The sequence below is a fragment of the Nuphar pumila genome, chromosome 10 (genome assembly GCF_984573655.1).
Source record: "Nuphar pumila chromosome 10, dmNupPumi1.hap1.1, whole genome shotgun sequence".
In the NCBI taxonomy this organism is placed as follows: Eukaryota; Viridiplantae; Streptophyta; class Magnoliopsida; order Nymphaeales; family Nymphaeaceae; genus Nuphar; species Nuphar pumila.
This window is the reverse complement of record NC_143258.1, coordinates 29,232,762-29,252,051: the sequence shown is the minus strand read 5'-3', so window position 1 is coordinate 29,252,051 and position 19,290 is coordinate 29,232,762. Positions and strand designations below refer to the sequence as shown.

Here is a 19,290-nt window from a genome sequence, read left to right as displayed (position 1 = left end):
CCCCACGCCCACAAGTGTCACTTCCTTGGTACCATAAACTCACAGCTGTGACTAACACACCACTCCCGGGTAAAGTAGCGGGTTCTCCCTAAAACCGTGGCCAGGAGAAGAACCTCAATATCGGGTTCAGGGGCAACAACGCACACGGAGTTTTTGTATCCTCACAGTCTCCCCAAGACCGGATAACTAAGATTCTCATACTCCAGATGAGATATCCTATAAGGTATATTACACTGTTCTTATTCATTATATTTTTATTTAATTCCATTCTTTAAGTTTGCAACACAATATAAAAAATTAAAGTGAAAACCCCGCATCCTCCCTTGCAGGGACCCATTCGGGACTCCAGCCCGTATAAACCATTATAACAGTGTTGTAATGTGCCAAACCATCTTATGTGGTTTAAGTGATGCTTTTAAAAACATATATAAAAGAAGACCAAACCCACAGCTCTCCAGGCCGGTGATGGTCCCATAGGCCATCGGTGCATCACATAATAAAACCATAACAGTGTTTCCTTTATAACACTAAGTCAAAATGCCAAACAACATACATATTCATGCAAATATAAACCCAAACATATGCATGTCATAATTCATTCATATGCATTTTCAATACGTGTGTGTTACCTACATCACATACGGGTATTAACCAATCCATGGTTTCTTTCAGGGTATGAGTGTACATGTACCATTTCACATATAAATCAAGTGTACATGTTCAAGAAGCATTACTAATAATTGAATCATGCTCACACTCATGCGTACCATAATCATAAAAATCAAGTGAAAGCATAAACCTCCACGGCAAGTGTTTCTATACCATCCAATACACAAGCTTTTAAATAACACGTGGATTCTAGCCAACAATATAATGTTCAGCTAGAGACATCCAAGCAAGATACATTACATATATAAGACTTCAGTTTTATGTATCCATCCTCCCTAAACAGTGTAACATGAGCACTATTATACACAACTGAAAATTTTCAGGTTATGTTTCAATGATCCCACGCTGCATCTTACAAACTTTGAGCTTACTACACTCAAGCACCATCTTATGCCAATAGACAGCCTACAACATCACATTAGGTAATGCATGCAAGATTCTATCGGACTTTAACTTTTCATGAACCTAGCAGCAGTGTATTACACTATTCATGTTTTAATAGTTTAGGAATTTGTATATTCATTTATGAGAATAGGAAGTCTGAATAACCTCATTTAGCTAACTTATGGAAACATATGGCAATCAGCCCTTCTAATAGAAATCAGGACATTCTTCAAAAATATACATGCTTTCGATGATATAAGACTGTGTAAGACCATGACCACATGAACTTGGATTAACTTGATTCCAATAGTTAAGAAAATGAATAGAACTCAAGTCTGATAACAGGTAACTAAGACATATGTATTCAGGTTGAATATCAATTAATAATCACACAGGAATATATTTGATATAACTGATACATTAGCATAGTCTTTCTATTATAAATACAAATTCTGGTTTAATGACAGAACCCAGAGTTTCTTAGAATGATTTATACCCAAATTCTGAATTTAAAACAGCATGGAACTTGTGATACATTTAGCTCGACATCGATCTAGCATCTTATTATCTTAAACAGGTTGTTTAATTTAGGGGGTACACAATGCAGTTCCCAACAACCTGATTTGTAGTTCAAGTTCATCTTAAGAATCTGACTCTTATCATCATGAATATACCATCTCAAGACACAAATGAAATTATTATATAAGATCAGAAAACTATATGTAAACATAAGGCCAAAGCATGATAGCAGTAGCAGTATGTGCTACGGATCCTCACAATCCTGCAGGAGGTTAAGGAACAGAATGGGCTTTGCAGCCCTATCAACATCTTTCCGGCTATTTACATTAACAATGCTATTTAATATCATCAAGGAAAGATGAAAGGAACCGAAGGATTTTCTGCCCTGTGCTCAACAGAACAAGACTCCCTGCATTTCTTGGGTTCAAAACAGAACTTGATTACGATCAGTGCATGAAAAATTTCACTGTCATTGAACTCAATCCTTACTAGCTGTTGTCAAAACTCATACCACCAACAGTAAATGTTAAGATCGTGCTAGAGCTGAAAATTTTAAAATGTATTTCCACTACCAAATCTACAATTTAAAAGTATGCATATAATACAGGTTAAGTCTTATATACATGAGCAACCATATCAGCCTGTCTTAGGGCACACTTCTAGATTATTTCTAAAAACTCAGTACACCCGAATGAGAATTGTTGTACAGTTCCTGCTCACAGGTCGCAATACTAAACCAAAAGTGTCAATGAAGTATGCATACATTAGCTTTTAGTTATAGAACCACGGATTTCTTTTGTCCCACAAAACATGCACATTCAACAGAAACTTATTATCAGAAATTTACGTATCTCATTAGCACCCTACCCATCGACAACATCAGTTAAAAAAAAAAAGATTTGTTTACGCCTATTCTAACAGAGCCAAGCATCTAATACATAGAAAGACCGAAATCTGAAACCTGGGTATGGTTATTACCCAAACCCCTTTTTCAATAACAAATTCAAACACCCCATAACGTATTTGGATTTTCACGAAATCAAAGGTATTCTCCCCAGTAATCGAAAAAAACTGAAAACCCCTGATTCTTGAGAAAAAGAATAGCCCCAGGAAAGGGTTTCCCAAGAACCCATCTCAAATCATCGCACGGAATCGAACCCTTGTTCGATTCCTTCCCCGAAATCCAAGAAGCACCATACCTCTAGAAGACTTTTCCGACAATCTTTCCGGCGATCGGAGGCTGGAAATGTGAAGGTCGAGCCGCGGCTGGTGCTCCTTGCTGCTGCCGTGACAGGTTGCTTGCCGTGGCCTTCAATGGCAGCCGGTAGCCCCCCCCCAGTAATCCGACGTAACCCACACCGAGAGAGATAGAGGGAGAGAGATACTGAGTGGAGAGAGAGAGAGAGACATGAGGGAGATGAGGGAAGAGGGTGAGACCCCCTCTTCCGCCTCCCCTTTTTTATCGCCAAGATGGTTACGCCCCTTGCGTAACCCCCCTCCTGCCCCCTTCCTGTTTCTGCTAGGGTTTTATCGGGCAACCCTTATCGGGTTGCCTTAATAAAACCCAACTTTCCCCCTTAATGATCGAGAGGGTCGGGTCTGGGTCCGGGTCCGAGCCCATGACCCACGACGCTGGGTCCATTTTCATTATGGACCCGGTTTCGCCCATGAGTGTCGGATCCTTAGTTGGATCCGTGGATCCAATTGTGGTCCGACCCTATATACTAACATTTATATATATATATATATATATATATATATATATATATACTTTTTTTCTTTCTTATAAATACTATTAATCATTTATTTAATTAATAATTAATATTATAAGCAAAATTTAAAACCCCCATTGGTGGGTTAGTTACGGATTCTTTTATGGATCCGATTATGGTAACGGATCCGAGGCCCAAATTAGAAAAATACTCATATTCTTAAACAAATAAAATATCAAAAATTGAGGTTATTACAGCTTTTGCATGCTGAATTGCAAAACTCAATAATTAACTTTTAATAAAAGATAATGAATATGAACAATGTAATATACGTTCTGGGATCTCCCATCGGAAGAATGAGAATCTTAAAGATTCGATTTTGGGGGACTACGAGGATACAAAAACTCTGTGTGCTTTACTTTGACCCCTGAACCCGATATTGAGGTTCTTTCTCCTAGCCATGGTTTTAGGGAAAATCCGCCACTTTACTTGGGGGTGGGTGTGTTCGACACAGATGTGTGAAAACACGTAGAGTTTCTTGCCCGTACACACCACAACAAAATGGAATCGCTGAACGTAAACACAGACATATTGTGGAAAGTGCAATGAGTATGATGCATGGGAGTAACTTACCCATTAGTCTTTGGTCTGAAGCCTTTCACACTGCCACTCATGTGATAAACCGCCTTCCCATGCCTATTCTTGAAAATCAATCTCCCTATTATGTTCTCTTTGGTGCACATCCCGATTATAATGAGTTACGAGTTTTTGGATGCACATGTTATGTTCATATTGACAAATCTATGAGAACTAAATTCCAAGACAAAGCCGCTATATGCCAATTTGTAGGTTATGCAGATGAACACAAGGGTTACAGATGCTATGATCCTGCCAATAAGAAGATCAGAATTTCCAGAAATGTTGTTTTTGATGAAAATAATTTTCTGGGAAAAGAAACAGAAGCCAATCGTGAACCTACTGGTTCAGTTGCTAATTGGTATGATCCATGGCTTAGTGCTGAACTTATTTCACATGCTGCCGAGCATACTATTCTGCCTACTGAAAGCATACATGGTGAGACAGTTTCAGATGATGCATCACAAGCAGAGTGTCGAAGATACAAAGGAAATGTGTATACCAGGAGATCAAGAGAGCAAACGAATGTACCTGCTGAAGAACACATTGCATTGTCTAATGACAGAGAAGCACCAAGAAGATCAGGCAGGATAAAGCATCCTATTGAAAACTGGGTTAGTTATGACAACTTTTCTATGGATTTTCAGATCTTTCTATCCCAGATTGAAAAACACGATGAACCACTTGGTTTTCATCAAGCTATCCAATCCAACAAATGGATTGAAGCGATGAATGAGGAGATCGAGGCACTCCATGAATGTCGAACATGGGAGATAGTTGGTCGTCCTCCAGATAAAAATGTTGTTGGTTCCAAATGGGTTTATAAAATTAAATATAAACCGGATGGTAGCATTGAACGGTACAAGGCGCGTCTTGTGGCCAAGGGTTTCACTCAAGAATATGGTCATTATGATGAGACATTCAGCCCAGTGGTGAGAATGGAAACTATTCGCATTATACTTGGCCTGGCAATTGAACATGGGTGGATCCTCAGTCAGCTTGATGTTAAGAATGCATTCCTTCATGGGGACTTAAAGGAAGAAGTCTATATGGAGCAACCTCAAGGTTATGCAGAGGGAAGCCCAAAAGAATATGTATGCAAGTTAACCAGAGCTTTGTATGGATTGAAGCAAGCTTCTAGGTCATGGTTTGAAAGTTTTTCCTTAGAAATCCATAAACATGGTTTCTTTCGTTCCCAACTTGATCATTCTCTGTTCATATATAGGAACGGTACCACTGTGGTTTTCTTACTCATATATGTTGATGATATTGTTATCACTGGTAATGCTCCAGACCACATTCAGCGAATTAAAGTTCTATTGAGTATGCGGTTCAAAATGAAAGACCTTGGGGAGCTGAGATATTTTCTTGGAGTAGAGGTAGATAGACAAGGTGATAAAATGTCATTAACTCAACATAAATACACTCTTGATCTTCTTCTTCTTTTTTTTTTTTACTTGTTCTTTTTTTTTTTTTTATTCTTGCCAAAAAAAAAATGAGAGAAGCTGTCAATAAAGGATACATAATATTTACTTCCAGAAGAGGAAGGATTAGGAGCTGGGCCCCAAACATCTGAACATATTATCTCAAAAGGTATAGAAGCTCTTTTATTTATTTGATGAAAGGGAAGTACATGACTTTTGCAGACCTGACAACTGGGACATATTTTATTTCTCAATAAAGATGAAACAGACTCCGAAAGAAGACCATTGGACACTAACTTTTCAATAAAGACTTGACTACAATGACCAAGACGAGAATGCCAGAGATCTGACTTATTACATTTGGATGTACTTAAGACACTTTTGAGGACGAGATCAGACTGGGGCTTCAGGACACTGGAGGCTGGATCTTCATTAAAGACATACATGTCTCCACGTCGCTCTCCTTTAGCGAACATCTCCTTCGTTTGAAGATCCTTGACAAAGACAGAAGTAGGAGTAAATTCCACAAAAGAATTGGTAGAATCAACAAGCTTGGAAACAGATACAATATTTTTCTTTATATTTGGTGCATGAACAACATCAGATAAAGGAATGGATGACTTGGGCAAAGGAATGACGACAGTGCCTATGTTCGAAATAGGGTGGTGAGTCCCATCTCCGGTTACAATATTAGATTTTCCAAAATAGGGAGTCATAGTAGAGAACTTACCTGCATTACCAGTGACATGGGTTGCTGCCCCAGAGTCAACATACCATATTCCATCATCATTTTGCTTCAGATTCAAGTTGGCCATAGCAGATAGAAGGAGATCCTTAGCATCCTCACTGACTCGGAACGTACCTGCAGTTCCTGATGCACCAACATTTCTGGTGTTTTTCATTCTATTCCGATTTTGTGGGTTGAACCAGCAGTTGGCCTTGATATGACCTCGCTTGTTGCACTGATAGCATGTGGGAACATTCTTTGAAAAATTGGCATTAGAATTTGGTGTAGGTAGTATCCCACGTCCACCCTGAATTGGATTTCCCTTGCCTCTGCCACGCCCTCCCCGTGTACGATCAGCAAACATCCCTGTGACAAGAATCTCATGCGTAGATGATTGCCCTGCTGAAGCATCAGATATGCTTTTCAAAGACATCTCGTATTGGAAGAGTTTAGCACGTAATTCCTCAAAACTGGGCAACGAAGGCAAGCATAATAAAGAAGTGACAAGAACATGATACTCTGATCCCAGGGCATTCAGAGTTTGTTGCACCTTTTCTTTATCGGACACTGGATATCCAACAAGGGCTAATTGATCTGTGATGCTTTTGACTTGATTTAAAAATTCAATAATGGTCATTGCTCCCTTCTTTAAAAGCTGAAATTCACGCTTGAGAAATAGTACCTTAGCCTCTGATATCTGAGAGTAGGTTTGAGCTAAAGTTTCCCACAATACTTTAGATGTGCAATCATCAGGGATAGAAACCAAAACTTCTTGCGACAGTGTGGAAGTGATATATGCGACGAGAGCCTGATCACGTTTCATCCAAGCAGTAAATACAGGATTGCGGGTGGTGCTTGACATTGCTCCATCTCCTTTTTCTTCGGTGGTGACAAATTCCGGAGGTATTTGAGTGGAGCCATCCAAGTGACCTGAAAGATCTTGACTGCGAATAAAAGGGGTAATCTGCTGTTTCCAAGTCAGATAGTTATTTGTATTCAGTTTTTCCGAAACCAGTTGCCCCAGGAAGTTGGAGGAAAGACTAGAACTGCCTGAAGAATCCATTTATAGGCTTATGACAGAGATGTGGCTGAAAACAAAGATCAGAGTAACGCAGCTTATGACAGAAATAGGTACCAGAAGAAACGAATTCAGCCTTCTTGTGTAAATTGTGAATGAATGAAGAAGAAGAAGTAACCTGCAGTGGCTGTGTGAATTAAGAAAAAGAAGTGCAGATGTTGTGTGTGAATTAAAAAGAATAAGAGAGATTACAGCAGTTGCTGTGTGTGGATTAAGGGGAATAAAAACAACTACAGCAGTTGCTGTGTGAAATAACAGGATTAAGGAGAACAATAAGAAAAGAGGGTGAAACCAAATCACGGTGAAACCACGAGGAATAAGAAAAATAAATTAGGAATAAGAAAAAAATGAATTACGGTGAAATCACGACAAATAAGAAGAACTCAGCCTCTTTGTGAGTGAAGGGAACAAACAAATCAAGAAGTGGATGCCTACAGAAAGGAATAAAAAAATATGGGAACCTGATTTACGTGAACTGATTCACGTTGCTGAGGAAGGCAGATTTACGAGTTCTGAAAACTCGACTTTTGCTGATTTACGTGAACTGGTTCACGTTGCTGAGGAAGGCAGATTCACGAGTTCTGAAAACTCGGCTTTTGCTGATTTACGTGAACTGATTCACGTTGCTGAGGAAGGCAGATTCACGAGTTCTGAAAACTCGGCTTTTGCTGCAGCAGTCTTGGCTAGTGCACGTGAACAGATTTGGTAGTTCACGTCGCTGAGGAAGAAGATCCTTTTTCACCCAGGTATACGGCGTGCTTTGATACCATGTGAAAACACGTGAGAGAGAGAGAGAGAGAACCTTTCTTGAGAAGTCGGCAGCCCTTTTTCCTTCTCGGTTGCTGCACTCGTGCCTTTATTAGTATAGGGTTACAATTATAATTTACAGGGACAAAATTGCCCCTTATAAGTAACACAAGTTACAATATAATACAGCTAAAGTAAAACTCGTGGATGGATATGGATCCGATATCGGATCCATATCCAATCCATATTTCACATTCTAATAAGATGTTGTTTTGGTATACTAAGGAAATGGCACTTATGGGCGTGAAGTGTCCCTAGTGTCCTCGACATTAGATATGGAGGTCTAATGTTCCGAAGGTGATTCGGTCGAGGGCTATGTTTGGAACTCAGTAATAAAATACAAATTGTGTGTTAAGCTACCCTGAAAACCTAACTTAACCTCAGAAAAATTGTACCTGTTTGGTGTATCCATGGGCAATGGTAATTAAAAAGAGAAACTTAAATTATGTGCATTTAATAGGGCATGCATATGGAAAGGAAAATCTTCAAATTATGATATTTCTGCTATGCATTAGAACATGCACGGTTACTTGTTCCCTTAATTGTTAAATGTTGGTGGATGCATGATGTTTAATTTCTAATGCATGTTAAATGTCCTGCTTATTTAAATTGTGATTCATGTAATTGATTAAAGTCCTTTCATGCTTAATAAATGTTCCATGTTGCCTGAATGCTTAATTGAATTATGTAATGAAACGCACTTGCTAGACAGATCACAGATGGACAGTGTGGCTCAATCTACTTTTATTTCCCTTTTTTTCATTATGTAGTTATTGCACTCTAAATATTTCATTTATGCAATTGACTCTAGACTTATTAGTTGTTGAAGACATTATGCTGAAAAATCAATCAACCTTAAAATGAAAACACCAAATCCATGGCTTTTATTATTAAACCATTCATTTCCACAGCCTACATTACCAATCTATACATTGTCCAAGATTCCCATAATTGTTTCTAACTATACCACATCAACCCTTATTAGCATTATTAATGATAAATAGTACTTTGGTTCCGATGCTGCTATTGGTGTTAAGAATTCTTTCTTTTGCTAGGAAATAAGAATGTGTAATAGCAACTATACACACTTCAGAAAATCTTTTGTATGATGGCTCACTCATTACACTAGTTAAGAACTTAAAACTTCAACCCCATCTTTAGGTCTCACAATGAATAATGTATTAAAGCCAAATGATTACATATGCCTTTGATCTTTGCGGGATAATCGTACAGAGAACTATAATCCTTTCTTTGGTGCAAAATTTCTTCCCTTAGATGCCAACTAGCCTAAGAAACTTAAGTGTGTCCATATACAACTCTCTAAAGATTCATGGTATTTTTTTAGGTCTATAATCTGAGGTAAAATCAGGGTTACCGAAAACACTATGGGACCGGGGAAGCGCGCTTCCCCGCAACGTGTTTTGGAAGCACGTTGCTTCCGAAATGTGCGGGGAAGCAACCCTTCTAAATGTGAAGCGTGCTTCCAATTACGAGAAAGTGCACTTCCCATTTCGCTTCCCAGTCGCTTACTCAATCGCTTCCCACTATCAAGAAGTGGATTTTCTTTTTTGGGGGGCTTGGAGCCTTTAACGATTTTTTTTTTTGCCCAATATCGGGAAATCTTGATTCCTATTTGCTTCCCACTCGAATCCTAGGTCGCCTCCCTTTTCGTGTCCTCTTCGCTTCCTAGGTCGTTTCCCTTGCTTCTGAGACGATTCTCAGTTCGCTTCTAAGTCGTCCTGCGCTTCCCGCTTCCTAAAATTTTAAAAGTGCCTCGCTTGCCGCTTGCCGCTTCCGCTTCTCAAATCGCTTTTTGCTCCCGCTTAGTAAAATCTCTTGAAACATAGTGGGATTTTTCTAGCCTACGAGACCTTGATCTTTTGATATCTTGTCATCATATGATGGTTGATGAATCAACATATTTTGCACCTTTCCATCTACTGTTCTTAATCCACTGCCAAAAGTTCAGATGGTGGTTGTGATCCATCAATATGATTCTCAAGTTTCACGTGTGGTATATAAGGGACCATGAACACTAGAAAATTAATTAGACAGTATCAATTTGATACTCACTTTCATAGAAGATAATATTCTATTTAAAGAGATTTAAAAAAACATTAATACAAAAAGAATGAAAGATTAAGTGAATGAATTAACAATAAGATGGGAGAAAATCCGATGTAATCTGGGCATTGGATACTTCATTGACATCAGCAGTGATGTTAGCTAAAAAATTAAAAGAGGAAAAGAGAGGAAGAATTTGTAATGAAAAGAGGCGGAAGCACCAATAGAGCAAAAAAGCACTCTTTAAGAGTGACCACTAGAGCCAAGAACACAAGCACTAAAAGTGCACACACAAAACTCTTAAAAAATAAAAATGACTCAAAGTCATAAGTTGGATATTATTTGAAGAAAGGAAGAGAAGGGTGAAAACCCAATACATTTACACGGGGGAGCCTCCTCTATATATAGAGGATGAGAGCTTAAAGGAGGACCATAAAGGGGGCTCCCTTCTAGTCGTTGGGAGCCCCAACGGTCATAAATATGACTGTTGGGGCCCCAACGACTAGATTGGTGGGGCCCCTTATGGTCCTTTAAAAGTCAAACTGAAAAAGTAAAAGGAAAAAGGAAAAAGGGGAAAAGAAAGAAAAAATGAAAAAAGGCAAAAAGAAAAACACATGTGGATTTACCAAAACACCCCTATCGGGTTTTTGGTTTGTACAGAAAAAGAAAAAAAGATATATTATGTATATATACATATATACATATATATACTTATATATATACGAATGTATATATACAAGTATATGTATATATATACATATATTTATATATATACATAATTTAACATGCCCCCTCAAACTTTATTGGGAGAAGACCGAAAGTTTGCCAAGAAGAAACATGAATCGTGGAGTTGGGAGTGCCTTGGTGAAGAAGTTAGCCAGTTGATATTCTGAAGTGACATATGGTAATGTGATGGTCCCTTTGAGATATTCGTCTCGAACATAATGGCAATCCATTTAGATATGCTTGGTCCGCTCATGAAAGGTGTGATTGCTGGCAATGTATATCGCACTTTTGTTATCACAACAGAGCTTGGTGAGAATGGAAATGGGAACGCCCATCTCACCAAGGAGACTTTTGAGCCATACGATTTTCAAAGTTGTCATTGCCATAGCCCGATATTCAGCATCAGTAGATGATAGTGAGACCTTCTGCTGCTTCTTGCATCTCCACGAAATGAGAGATTCACCTAAAAAAATGCAAAGACCCGTAATTGAGATACGATCATTGGGATTTTCTCCCCAATCAGCATCAGTAAAAGCAGTCAATTCAAGAGATGAGGAAGAGGATAAGAAGAGTCCCTTGGAGATGGTATTTTTTATATATCGCACAATTCTCATCACGGCCGCCATATGAACCGAAGTAGGTGCATGTTGAAACTGGCTTGCTGCATGAACCGCATGAGCTATATCTGGACGTGTGATGGATAGATAGGTGAGGGATCCAATTAACTGACGGTAGGGGGTTGGATCCTCAAGAAGAACACCATCTTCAAGTCTCAGCTTCGCATTGATAACTTCGGGAGTCTCAACTTTCTTTTCATCAGATATTCCTGATTTGGTACAAATTTCTGCAGCTAATTTCATTTGAGATAGGATGTATCCTCGCGGGGAATAAGCCACTTCAATTCCTAAAAAATATCTCAAATATCCAAGATCAGACATATCAAACGTTTCTTTTAACATAGACTTTACATCATTTACTCTCTTTTTGTCATTTCCAGTGATGATCATATCATCAACATACAGCAGAAGCATAATAATGAAGTCACCTGTCCTTTTAACAAAAAAAGCAATGTCAGTATAGCAAGAAGAAAAACCTAAATTGATTAGTACATTACTAAACCTGTCATACCAAGCTTTAGGAGCTTGCTTAAGTCCATATAAGGCCTTTTTTAATTTCAAAATTTTTCCATTTAAATTCATACCTGGAGGTGGTTCCATATAAACTTTTTCATTCAAATTACCATTCAAAAAGGCATTTTTGACATCAAGTTGAAAGATTGGCCATTTTTTAACCGAGGCTATAGCAATAAGTGCTCGAACACTAGTCATTCGAGCAACAGGGGCAAAAGTTTCATCATAATCTACCCCATACTCTTGGGCATATCCTTTGGCTACCAACCTAGCCTTATATATTTCTAATGAACCATCACTCTTAGTTTTTACTTTAAAAACCCATCTACAACCAATGGGTTTCTTGCCATTGGGAGGATCAATGATTTCCCAAGTTTGCGCCTTTTTAAGAGCATTAAGTTCTAGTTCCATAGCTTCATTCCAATGAGCATATTGTTTAGCATCATTGTAATGAGATGGTTCATAAAAGGAGTGAAGAGCAAGTAGGCATGCTCAAAAGTTAGGGGAAAAAGAATCATAAGAAACAAATCTATTTGGTATTTTGGAAATACGATTTGATTTTCTTTGAGAGGTCTCTTCGGTCAACTCACTTTGAGAGAATTTTTCAAGGGCACAAGGAGGATTCCTTTCATTTCTTCTAGAGTAGACTTGTATTTGTCTTGAAACATTTTCTTCTAAGTTTTGATCATCATTTGGATGTTCAAAATGATCTTCACTAAGAGGTTCACTAGGATCAATATGATCATCTATGATGTTTTCTTGAGGCAACAAGTCAAATAGAAATGAATAATCAATATTTTCATTTGGTTGGTGCGAAAAACCATTTTCTTCTTCAAGGAATGTGACATCTTTTGAGATATAAAGTTTGTTCTTAAGTATGTCAAAACATCGATAACCTTTTTGTTTTTCGTCGTATCCTAAGAAAATACATTCAATAGCCCTAGGTGAAAGTTTATCATTTTTGTGAGTTAGAACAAAGCATTACATCCAAAAATTCTTAGTCTTTTATAATCGGGAGACATATTGTAAAGTTTCTCAAAAGGAGAAAGATTTTTCAAAGAGGATGAAGGAGTTCTATTGATAAGATATGTTGAGGTTAGAACCGCTTCGGCCCAAAAGGATTTTGGGATATTTTTTGAAATTAATAATGTTCTTATAGTTTCTATTATGTGTCTATGCTTTCTTTCCGCAAGACCATTTTGTTGGGAGTGTTGGTACAAGAGCGTTGGTGACAAATTCCATTTTCTTTTAAATAGCTTTGAAAATCATTGGACATATATTCGCCACCCGAATCGGACCTAAGAATAGATAGATTTCCCAAAAATTGATTTTTAACCATTGCATGAAATTCTTTAAAGAAAGAGAAAACTTCGGATTTGCGACTTAAGAAGTAAATCCACGTAAATCGAGTGAAGTCATCAATAAAGACCACATAATACGAAAATCCTCCTTTAGACAAAATAGGGGAAGGTCCCCACACATCGGAATGAACAAGTTCAAATGGACGAGTGGTAAAGTAACTTCTTTGAGGAAATGGAGTAGCTTTAGATTTCCCAAAAATGCAATCTTTACAAGTCATGTGATTGTCTTTACAAGTATTGTTCAAAAACGGAAAAAGAAACATTTTTACAAAATTTGGATGGCCAAGTCTCTCATGCCAAATTCCAATACTTTTGTCTTTTACAAGATTGCAAGATGACTTAGATGGAAGAGTCAAAAAGTCCATAAAATAGAGATCACCCCTTCTATGGCCTTGCCCAATCAGCTTCCCTGACTGGAGATCCTGCACGGTGCAATCTTTAGGTGAGAAAGAAACTTGGCATCCATGATTGGTGATTTGAGAAACGGAAAAAAGATTTAAATTAATTTTTTGTACGATTCTTACTTTAGGAACGAAAAAGTTTTGAGAAATTTTAAAATCAAGTGTTCCAATACTTTCAATTTTCAATGATGTTTCATCGGCCGTTGAAACATAAGAGGATATAGGTTCGGAAAAAACATTTGAAAGAGAGTTTTTATGAGATGTCATATGAAAAGAAGCACCAGAGTCTAGTATCCACATACCTGGAGGTGATGAAGAATAGGCAATGGCGGCTCCGGATGTTGAAGAAGAAGTCTTGAGAAGATATTGGAGAACTTCGGAGATATGATTGAGAGTTTCTTTGATATCTCCCTCTTTGGCACTTTCTTCTTCCTTCTTTGGAGAATTTTCTCCAACCGCGGCTACTTTTCCCTTAAGTTTGGGACAAACCGGTCTAATGTGTCTCGGTTCATTACAATAATGGCATAGTATTCCCTTTCTAGGCCCATTACTATTTTTGTTAAAGTGAGAAGGTCTATATGCTTTAACATTTGATCCGGGCCTACTAACGGCCAAAACTTCATCACTCTTAACACTTAAGCCAAGTCGAGTTTTCTCTTGGCATATTTCGGCAAGGGCGTCTTCAATAGGTAGGGTTTTGCTTCTATGGAGAAGAGATGCCCTAACTTGTTCAAATTCCGGGCAAAGCCCATGAAGAAATTGAAAAAAATGCTCATTTTCAATTTGTTTCATTCTTAACTCAATATCTTCCGGAGCCACCCATTTAGGCTCAAGGAGAGCAAGTTCATCCCAAAGAGGGGTTAGAGAGCTAAAATAGTCTCGGACACTCATATCTATTTGTTTGGTGGAACGGATTTTTTCTTGACAAAAAAATTGTCGAGCAAGATCCTTTTGGGTATACATACCCTTAAGGAAAAACCATGCCTCATTGGCCCTTCTAAATTTGGCAATATTAGCACAATTTTTAAGGTCAACATTGTTCATAAACCATGCCAAAATTTTGGCTGGTTACTTTCCCAATCCTCAACTTTGGATTGATGGCCATTAATAGCTTTGATGCACTCATCGCCATCTAAAGCTTTTTCAATCTCATTTTCGATTTTAGTGAGAACAAGAGAGGGTTCGGGAGTAGTTCCCATAACAAAACCCCAAAGTTTCTTACCTCTTAGATGATTTTCCATAGTGGAGGCCCACATGAGGTAGTTGGACCCATTTAGCTTAAAAGAAAGCTCGACTTTAGAATCACGTTCCATCGGCACCAAATATCCTTCCTTTCTTAAAAAATTTGAGAGGCACACTTTCCAAGAAACAAGGAGAAGCCCAATCACCAACCGTGCTCTGATACCATGTAATGAAAAGAGGCGGAAGCACCAATAAAGCAAAAAAGCACTCTTTAAGAGTGACCACTAGAGCCAAGAACACAAGCACTAAAAGTACACACACAAAACTCTTAAAAAGTAAAAATGACTCAAAGTCATAAGTTGGATATTATTTGAAGAAAGGAAGAGAAGGGTGAAAACCCAATACATTTACAAGGGGGAGCCTCCTCTATATATAGAGGAGGAGAGCTTAAAGGAGGACCATAAAGGGGGCTCCCTTCTAGTCGTTGGGAGCCCCAACGGTCATAAATATGACTGTTGGGGCCCCAACGACTAGATTGGTGGGGCCCCTTATGGTCCTTTAAAAGTCAAACTGAAAAAGTAAAAGGAAAAAGGGGAAAAGAAAGAAAAAAGGAAAAAAAGGCAAAAAGAAAAACACGTGGATTTACCAAAACACCCCTATCGGGTTTTTGGTTTGTACAGAAAAAGAAAAAAAGATATATTATGTATATATACATATATACTTATATATATACGAATGTATATATATATAAGTATATGTATATATATTTATATATACATAATTTAACAGAATTAAGTATAAAAGGTTATTCAGGTTGAGTATTTACCCACAAAACTTGAAAGAAAAAGACAGAAAAAGAAACAACTGAATCTGAAAAGGAGAACAGGTGATGAAAGGAAGACAGAGAAGCTGGAGAAAAAGAAACAAGGAAAAAAGAGGAGAAAACTTAACACCAGAAACTGGAAGACAATATTCAGAAGCCTTCCCACCAAGTCCAAGGTAAAAAGAGGAGAAAACTCAACACCAGAAACTGGTAGACAATATTCAGAAGCTTCCTTACCAATTCCAAGTATCAACCTCTAAAAGAAGACAAGATATAGAGCAGCCAGAACCCTTAATCTTCATGCAAAGAGCTACACTGTTAATCTTCACTAAATAAAAATAACCCTAATTAGAGCAGTTATAAACACCGATTTATTATTGGCAAAATTACAAGCACAGGACCCAACAATTAGAAAATAAAGGGCAAAACTGAAAATAATCTCACACATGATAACATAATTGGGGATAAAGTCTCAAATTACATCCCTGCCATTCAAAAAAAACCTTTAAAACTCTCGTCATGAACCAATCAAGTTCCAAATTCCATTATTTATAGGTAAGCTATGCACAATCAATACTCAGTTCTATTCATAGGTATTCCATGACTTCAGAACCATTCCATTTTTTGTTTATGACATGGTACAACATGAAACCAAACAGTTATTTTACACAAGCATCTAGAACAAGAAACTGTTCACCAAATGAAGACCTAGTCTTTGTTAAGTTTATTACTCACTCGATAGGAAGATGAACTTCAGCAATTCCTGTAGTCCACTGAGTAGAACTTTCTTCTGAGTTCCTTCTCTTCACCTGGGAGGAAATATATGAAAAGAATGAGGGAGGACAGCAGCAAGTAGACCATGTCAAAGTGTCAAAAAAAGAAAAAGAAGAAAAAAAAGACACTAGAAGTTGTATACATGTGATAACAAAACAGTAAGAAACTTCACGCCTACCATGTAGATGAACTGAAAAAGCTACAATGTATCAGGAACTAAAATGGCATCTACCACTAGCACTCCTATCTCCATTAAAATCTGCAGAACAAAAAACTACCTTAAGATGTTCTGGAATAGTATAAAGCTCATCCTCTGCACGTTTTGCTTCACTCTCAGCCTCATTGGTGGCACCAATATTCTTGCCCCTTTTCTTCGCCAATTCTTGTTCTACATACTTCAACCTATTAAAATAACAGAATTAGAAGAAGCATAGAACTAATTAAGGACACAATTTAGAAAGAATATTAAAATGCTTTGTGTTGAGAGAGAAAGAGAGATGCTTTTAAAGGCAATCCCCCCAGAAGGAACAAATAACACAATCCTAAGCAGATTATATGTCTCAAGGTTACACTGGTTCATTAGTCATATATGATTTCAATATTTCATGTTAACCCCACAGCAATTAGGAACTTCTTGAAGATAATCATGAAATGTTGCAATGCATAATCCAGGGGACACATGGGTCCATATTTTCATTTGACAATCTGGTCATGGTCTCCTTCAGCAGAAGACCTGTTTAGAGTACCATTTCAAATCCAACCAATTTCTTATTAAGAAACCTTTTGGAAGCACTGCTCCATTTGGCAAAACATGTCATATTATGCAACCCTCAGTCCACCATTAGAGGTTTTTACAGCGATAGCACACATCACAAACACAATTCATAGACAATTTTTATTCATATGGAAAATGCAGCATCTATGCATCGAGGGCTTCAAAACTATGCTTAATATTGCTCAGTCAGCATGGATATGGGCCTTTAGATACCACTAAAGAATGTAGGTTTCAAGACTTCTTGTCACTGTGTGGAATACAGGTTGAGGTTTCATTTGTAATATATCTCTGTGACACCTTACACTAAATGACTGGAAACACGATCCACAGTGAGTCTATAATTGAATAACCACAGGTCACATCTTTTACTTTTTCTCTCAAAGCATTTAAAAAGTATTGCAACCACAACAAAATTAGCTCATAATAATTAAAGGATGAAGGATTATAGTGCAAGAATTAAGATGCAGTCAAATACAAAACAGAGGGTTGAAATGCATACTCAAATGAAAATGCTATGTCTAAGCAAGTAATGAATCTTCAGCCTTCAGTCTACATCATCTTGAAGGCTGTTAGATGAGTTGGTTGGCAAACAATATGAAGAATGAGAGAAAGTTGGAGAAGGAAAGAGAGAAGACTCAATGCACCGGTTCTCTATTTCTCTTCCAAGAATAAGCACATTACACTCTCAATAACTAGGGTAAGTCTTCACAGATGAAAACACCCCTGAGTCTAAAGGTAAAAGCCACCTGTACAGAAATTAGAAATACAAAAAAGGACATAACAGAACATTGCAAATTACAAGAATGCCCTTTATCTAAGATATGTTAACTACCATGACTCAATACTCCCTCTCAAGTTTGGGAAAAGATATGTACCATCCCCAACTTGCTAATAATTTCCTTAAGCCTTTATATTCCTGAAGCTTTTTTGTGAGGATATCCACAAGTTGAAGATGAGTATGCACACGAGAGGCTAGGAATATCTTTGTTTCGTCTTTTTTTCTTATTAAATGACAATCCATGTAAGTATGTTCGATTCTCTTATGATACATAGGGTTGCAATGCTATCTGAATCGTTGCACTGTTATTACAATATATATAAATAGGAGGCTTCACATCTATCCCGAATTCCATAAGGATTCATTGATGCCACAACCCTTCACATACCCTTAGTGCCATAGCCTTATATTCGCCTCTGCACTTGTAGTATCTCGCAATTTTTCCTTAATTTTTAATTTAATAAATATAAAAATGGGTTTTAGGTTACACAAAAACCTGTGTTTTTATTTGGCAAATTAAATCTGAAGTGTGGGTTTGGATTGCAGGTTTGACTGGTATGCTGATATAACGCCCAAAATCCTGAACTTGTAAACTTTTTAGGAAAAATTTGAAGCTTTGCAACTTTTTCAAAGTTTAAAATGATAATTCAACGGAAAACAGTGTTTGAAAGAACAAGTCAACAGACCTTTGGTGCATTACAGGCAAACTTTCCTTTACACAATGGATTTGTCTCTCTATACAATCATTGAAACTACATATATTCAAAACGAGGTTTTTGATAATTAAAGTTTACACAAAATGACGTATTTCAAAAGAAACCCTTATACAAAATTACAAAACATGGTTAGGAGCGAAACAACAGAGAGAGAGAGTGGGTTTTTGATATCATAATGTCATTGCGTCATCGCCTACTGCATCAACCTAATCATCATCTGTATCCCATAAAACGGGTCAGACTTATGAAAGCCTGGTATGTGCATAGATATCAAAAATCAGAACAAGACTAACATATGTGTTATTTCACAACATGCAGTTTCAGAATAAGTAAAAATGAGCAAGGTGAACTTGTTTCGATAATTACTGACTTGTGGGTACGCACAGGATAAACGTATAAACAACTAAAAATGTCCAGGGGTTTATTATTCTATGTATTTTGATACCAGAGACAACTAGCTGAGTCCGCTCCAAAGGGAACGGCCACATGACCGAAAGAGAATTCCCCATAAACCACTTGTTACAGGGGGATGCATCTGAACTTCTGCATAAGTCATTGGGATCTACCACCTAGAATAATATTTGGTAGCCCAGTCCCCTAACTC

General features: G+C 37.6%; 2 protein-coding genes across 2 annotated transcripts in view; both read right to left on the bottom strand.

Moving 5' to 3' along the window:
- Nucleotides 1-19,290, bottom strand: part of LOC149826591 (integrator complex subunit-like protein) — a 161,292-nt gene that overhangs the window by 80,444 nt on the left and 61,558 nt on the right. Inside the window, exons 3-4 of the mRNA XM_090020069.1 lie at nt 16,696-16,819; nt 16,379-16,452 (exon numbers count right to left, since the gene is read on the bottom strand). Coding sequence (XP_089876195.1) covers nt 16,379-16,452; nt 16,696-16,819 — 198 coding nt within the window. The remainder of the gene's footprint in view (nt 1-16,378; nt 16,453-16,695; nt 16,820-19,290) is intronic.
- Nucleotides 5,525-6,881, bottom strand: LOC149826592 (uncharacterized). Its single transcript, XM_090020068.1, has 2 exons — nt 6,075-6,881; nt 5,525-5,838 (listed from the first exon to the last, which is right to left on the bottom strand). Exons 1-2 carry the CDS (start codon nt 6,706-6,708, stop codon nt 5,810-5,812), a joined length of 663 nt encoding a protein of 220 aa, XP_089876194.1. The 5' UTR covers nt 6,709-6,881; the 3' UTR covers nt 5,525-5,809.

What these genes read in the sequence shown, in the direction of transcription:
- LOC149826592 (XM_090020068.1), bottom strand. Translation starts at nt 6,708, where the DNA reads ATGACCATTATTGAATTTTTAAATCAAGTCAAAAGCATCACAGATCAA. An exon ending in CCATGTCACTGGTAATGCAG is followed by an intron (nt 5,839 to 6,074) that starts GTAAGTTCTCTA and finishes GTCTTTGTCAAG; the next exon opens with GATCTTCAAACGAAGGAGAT.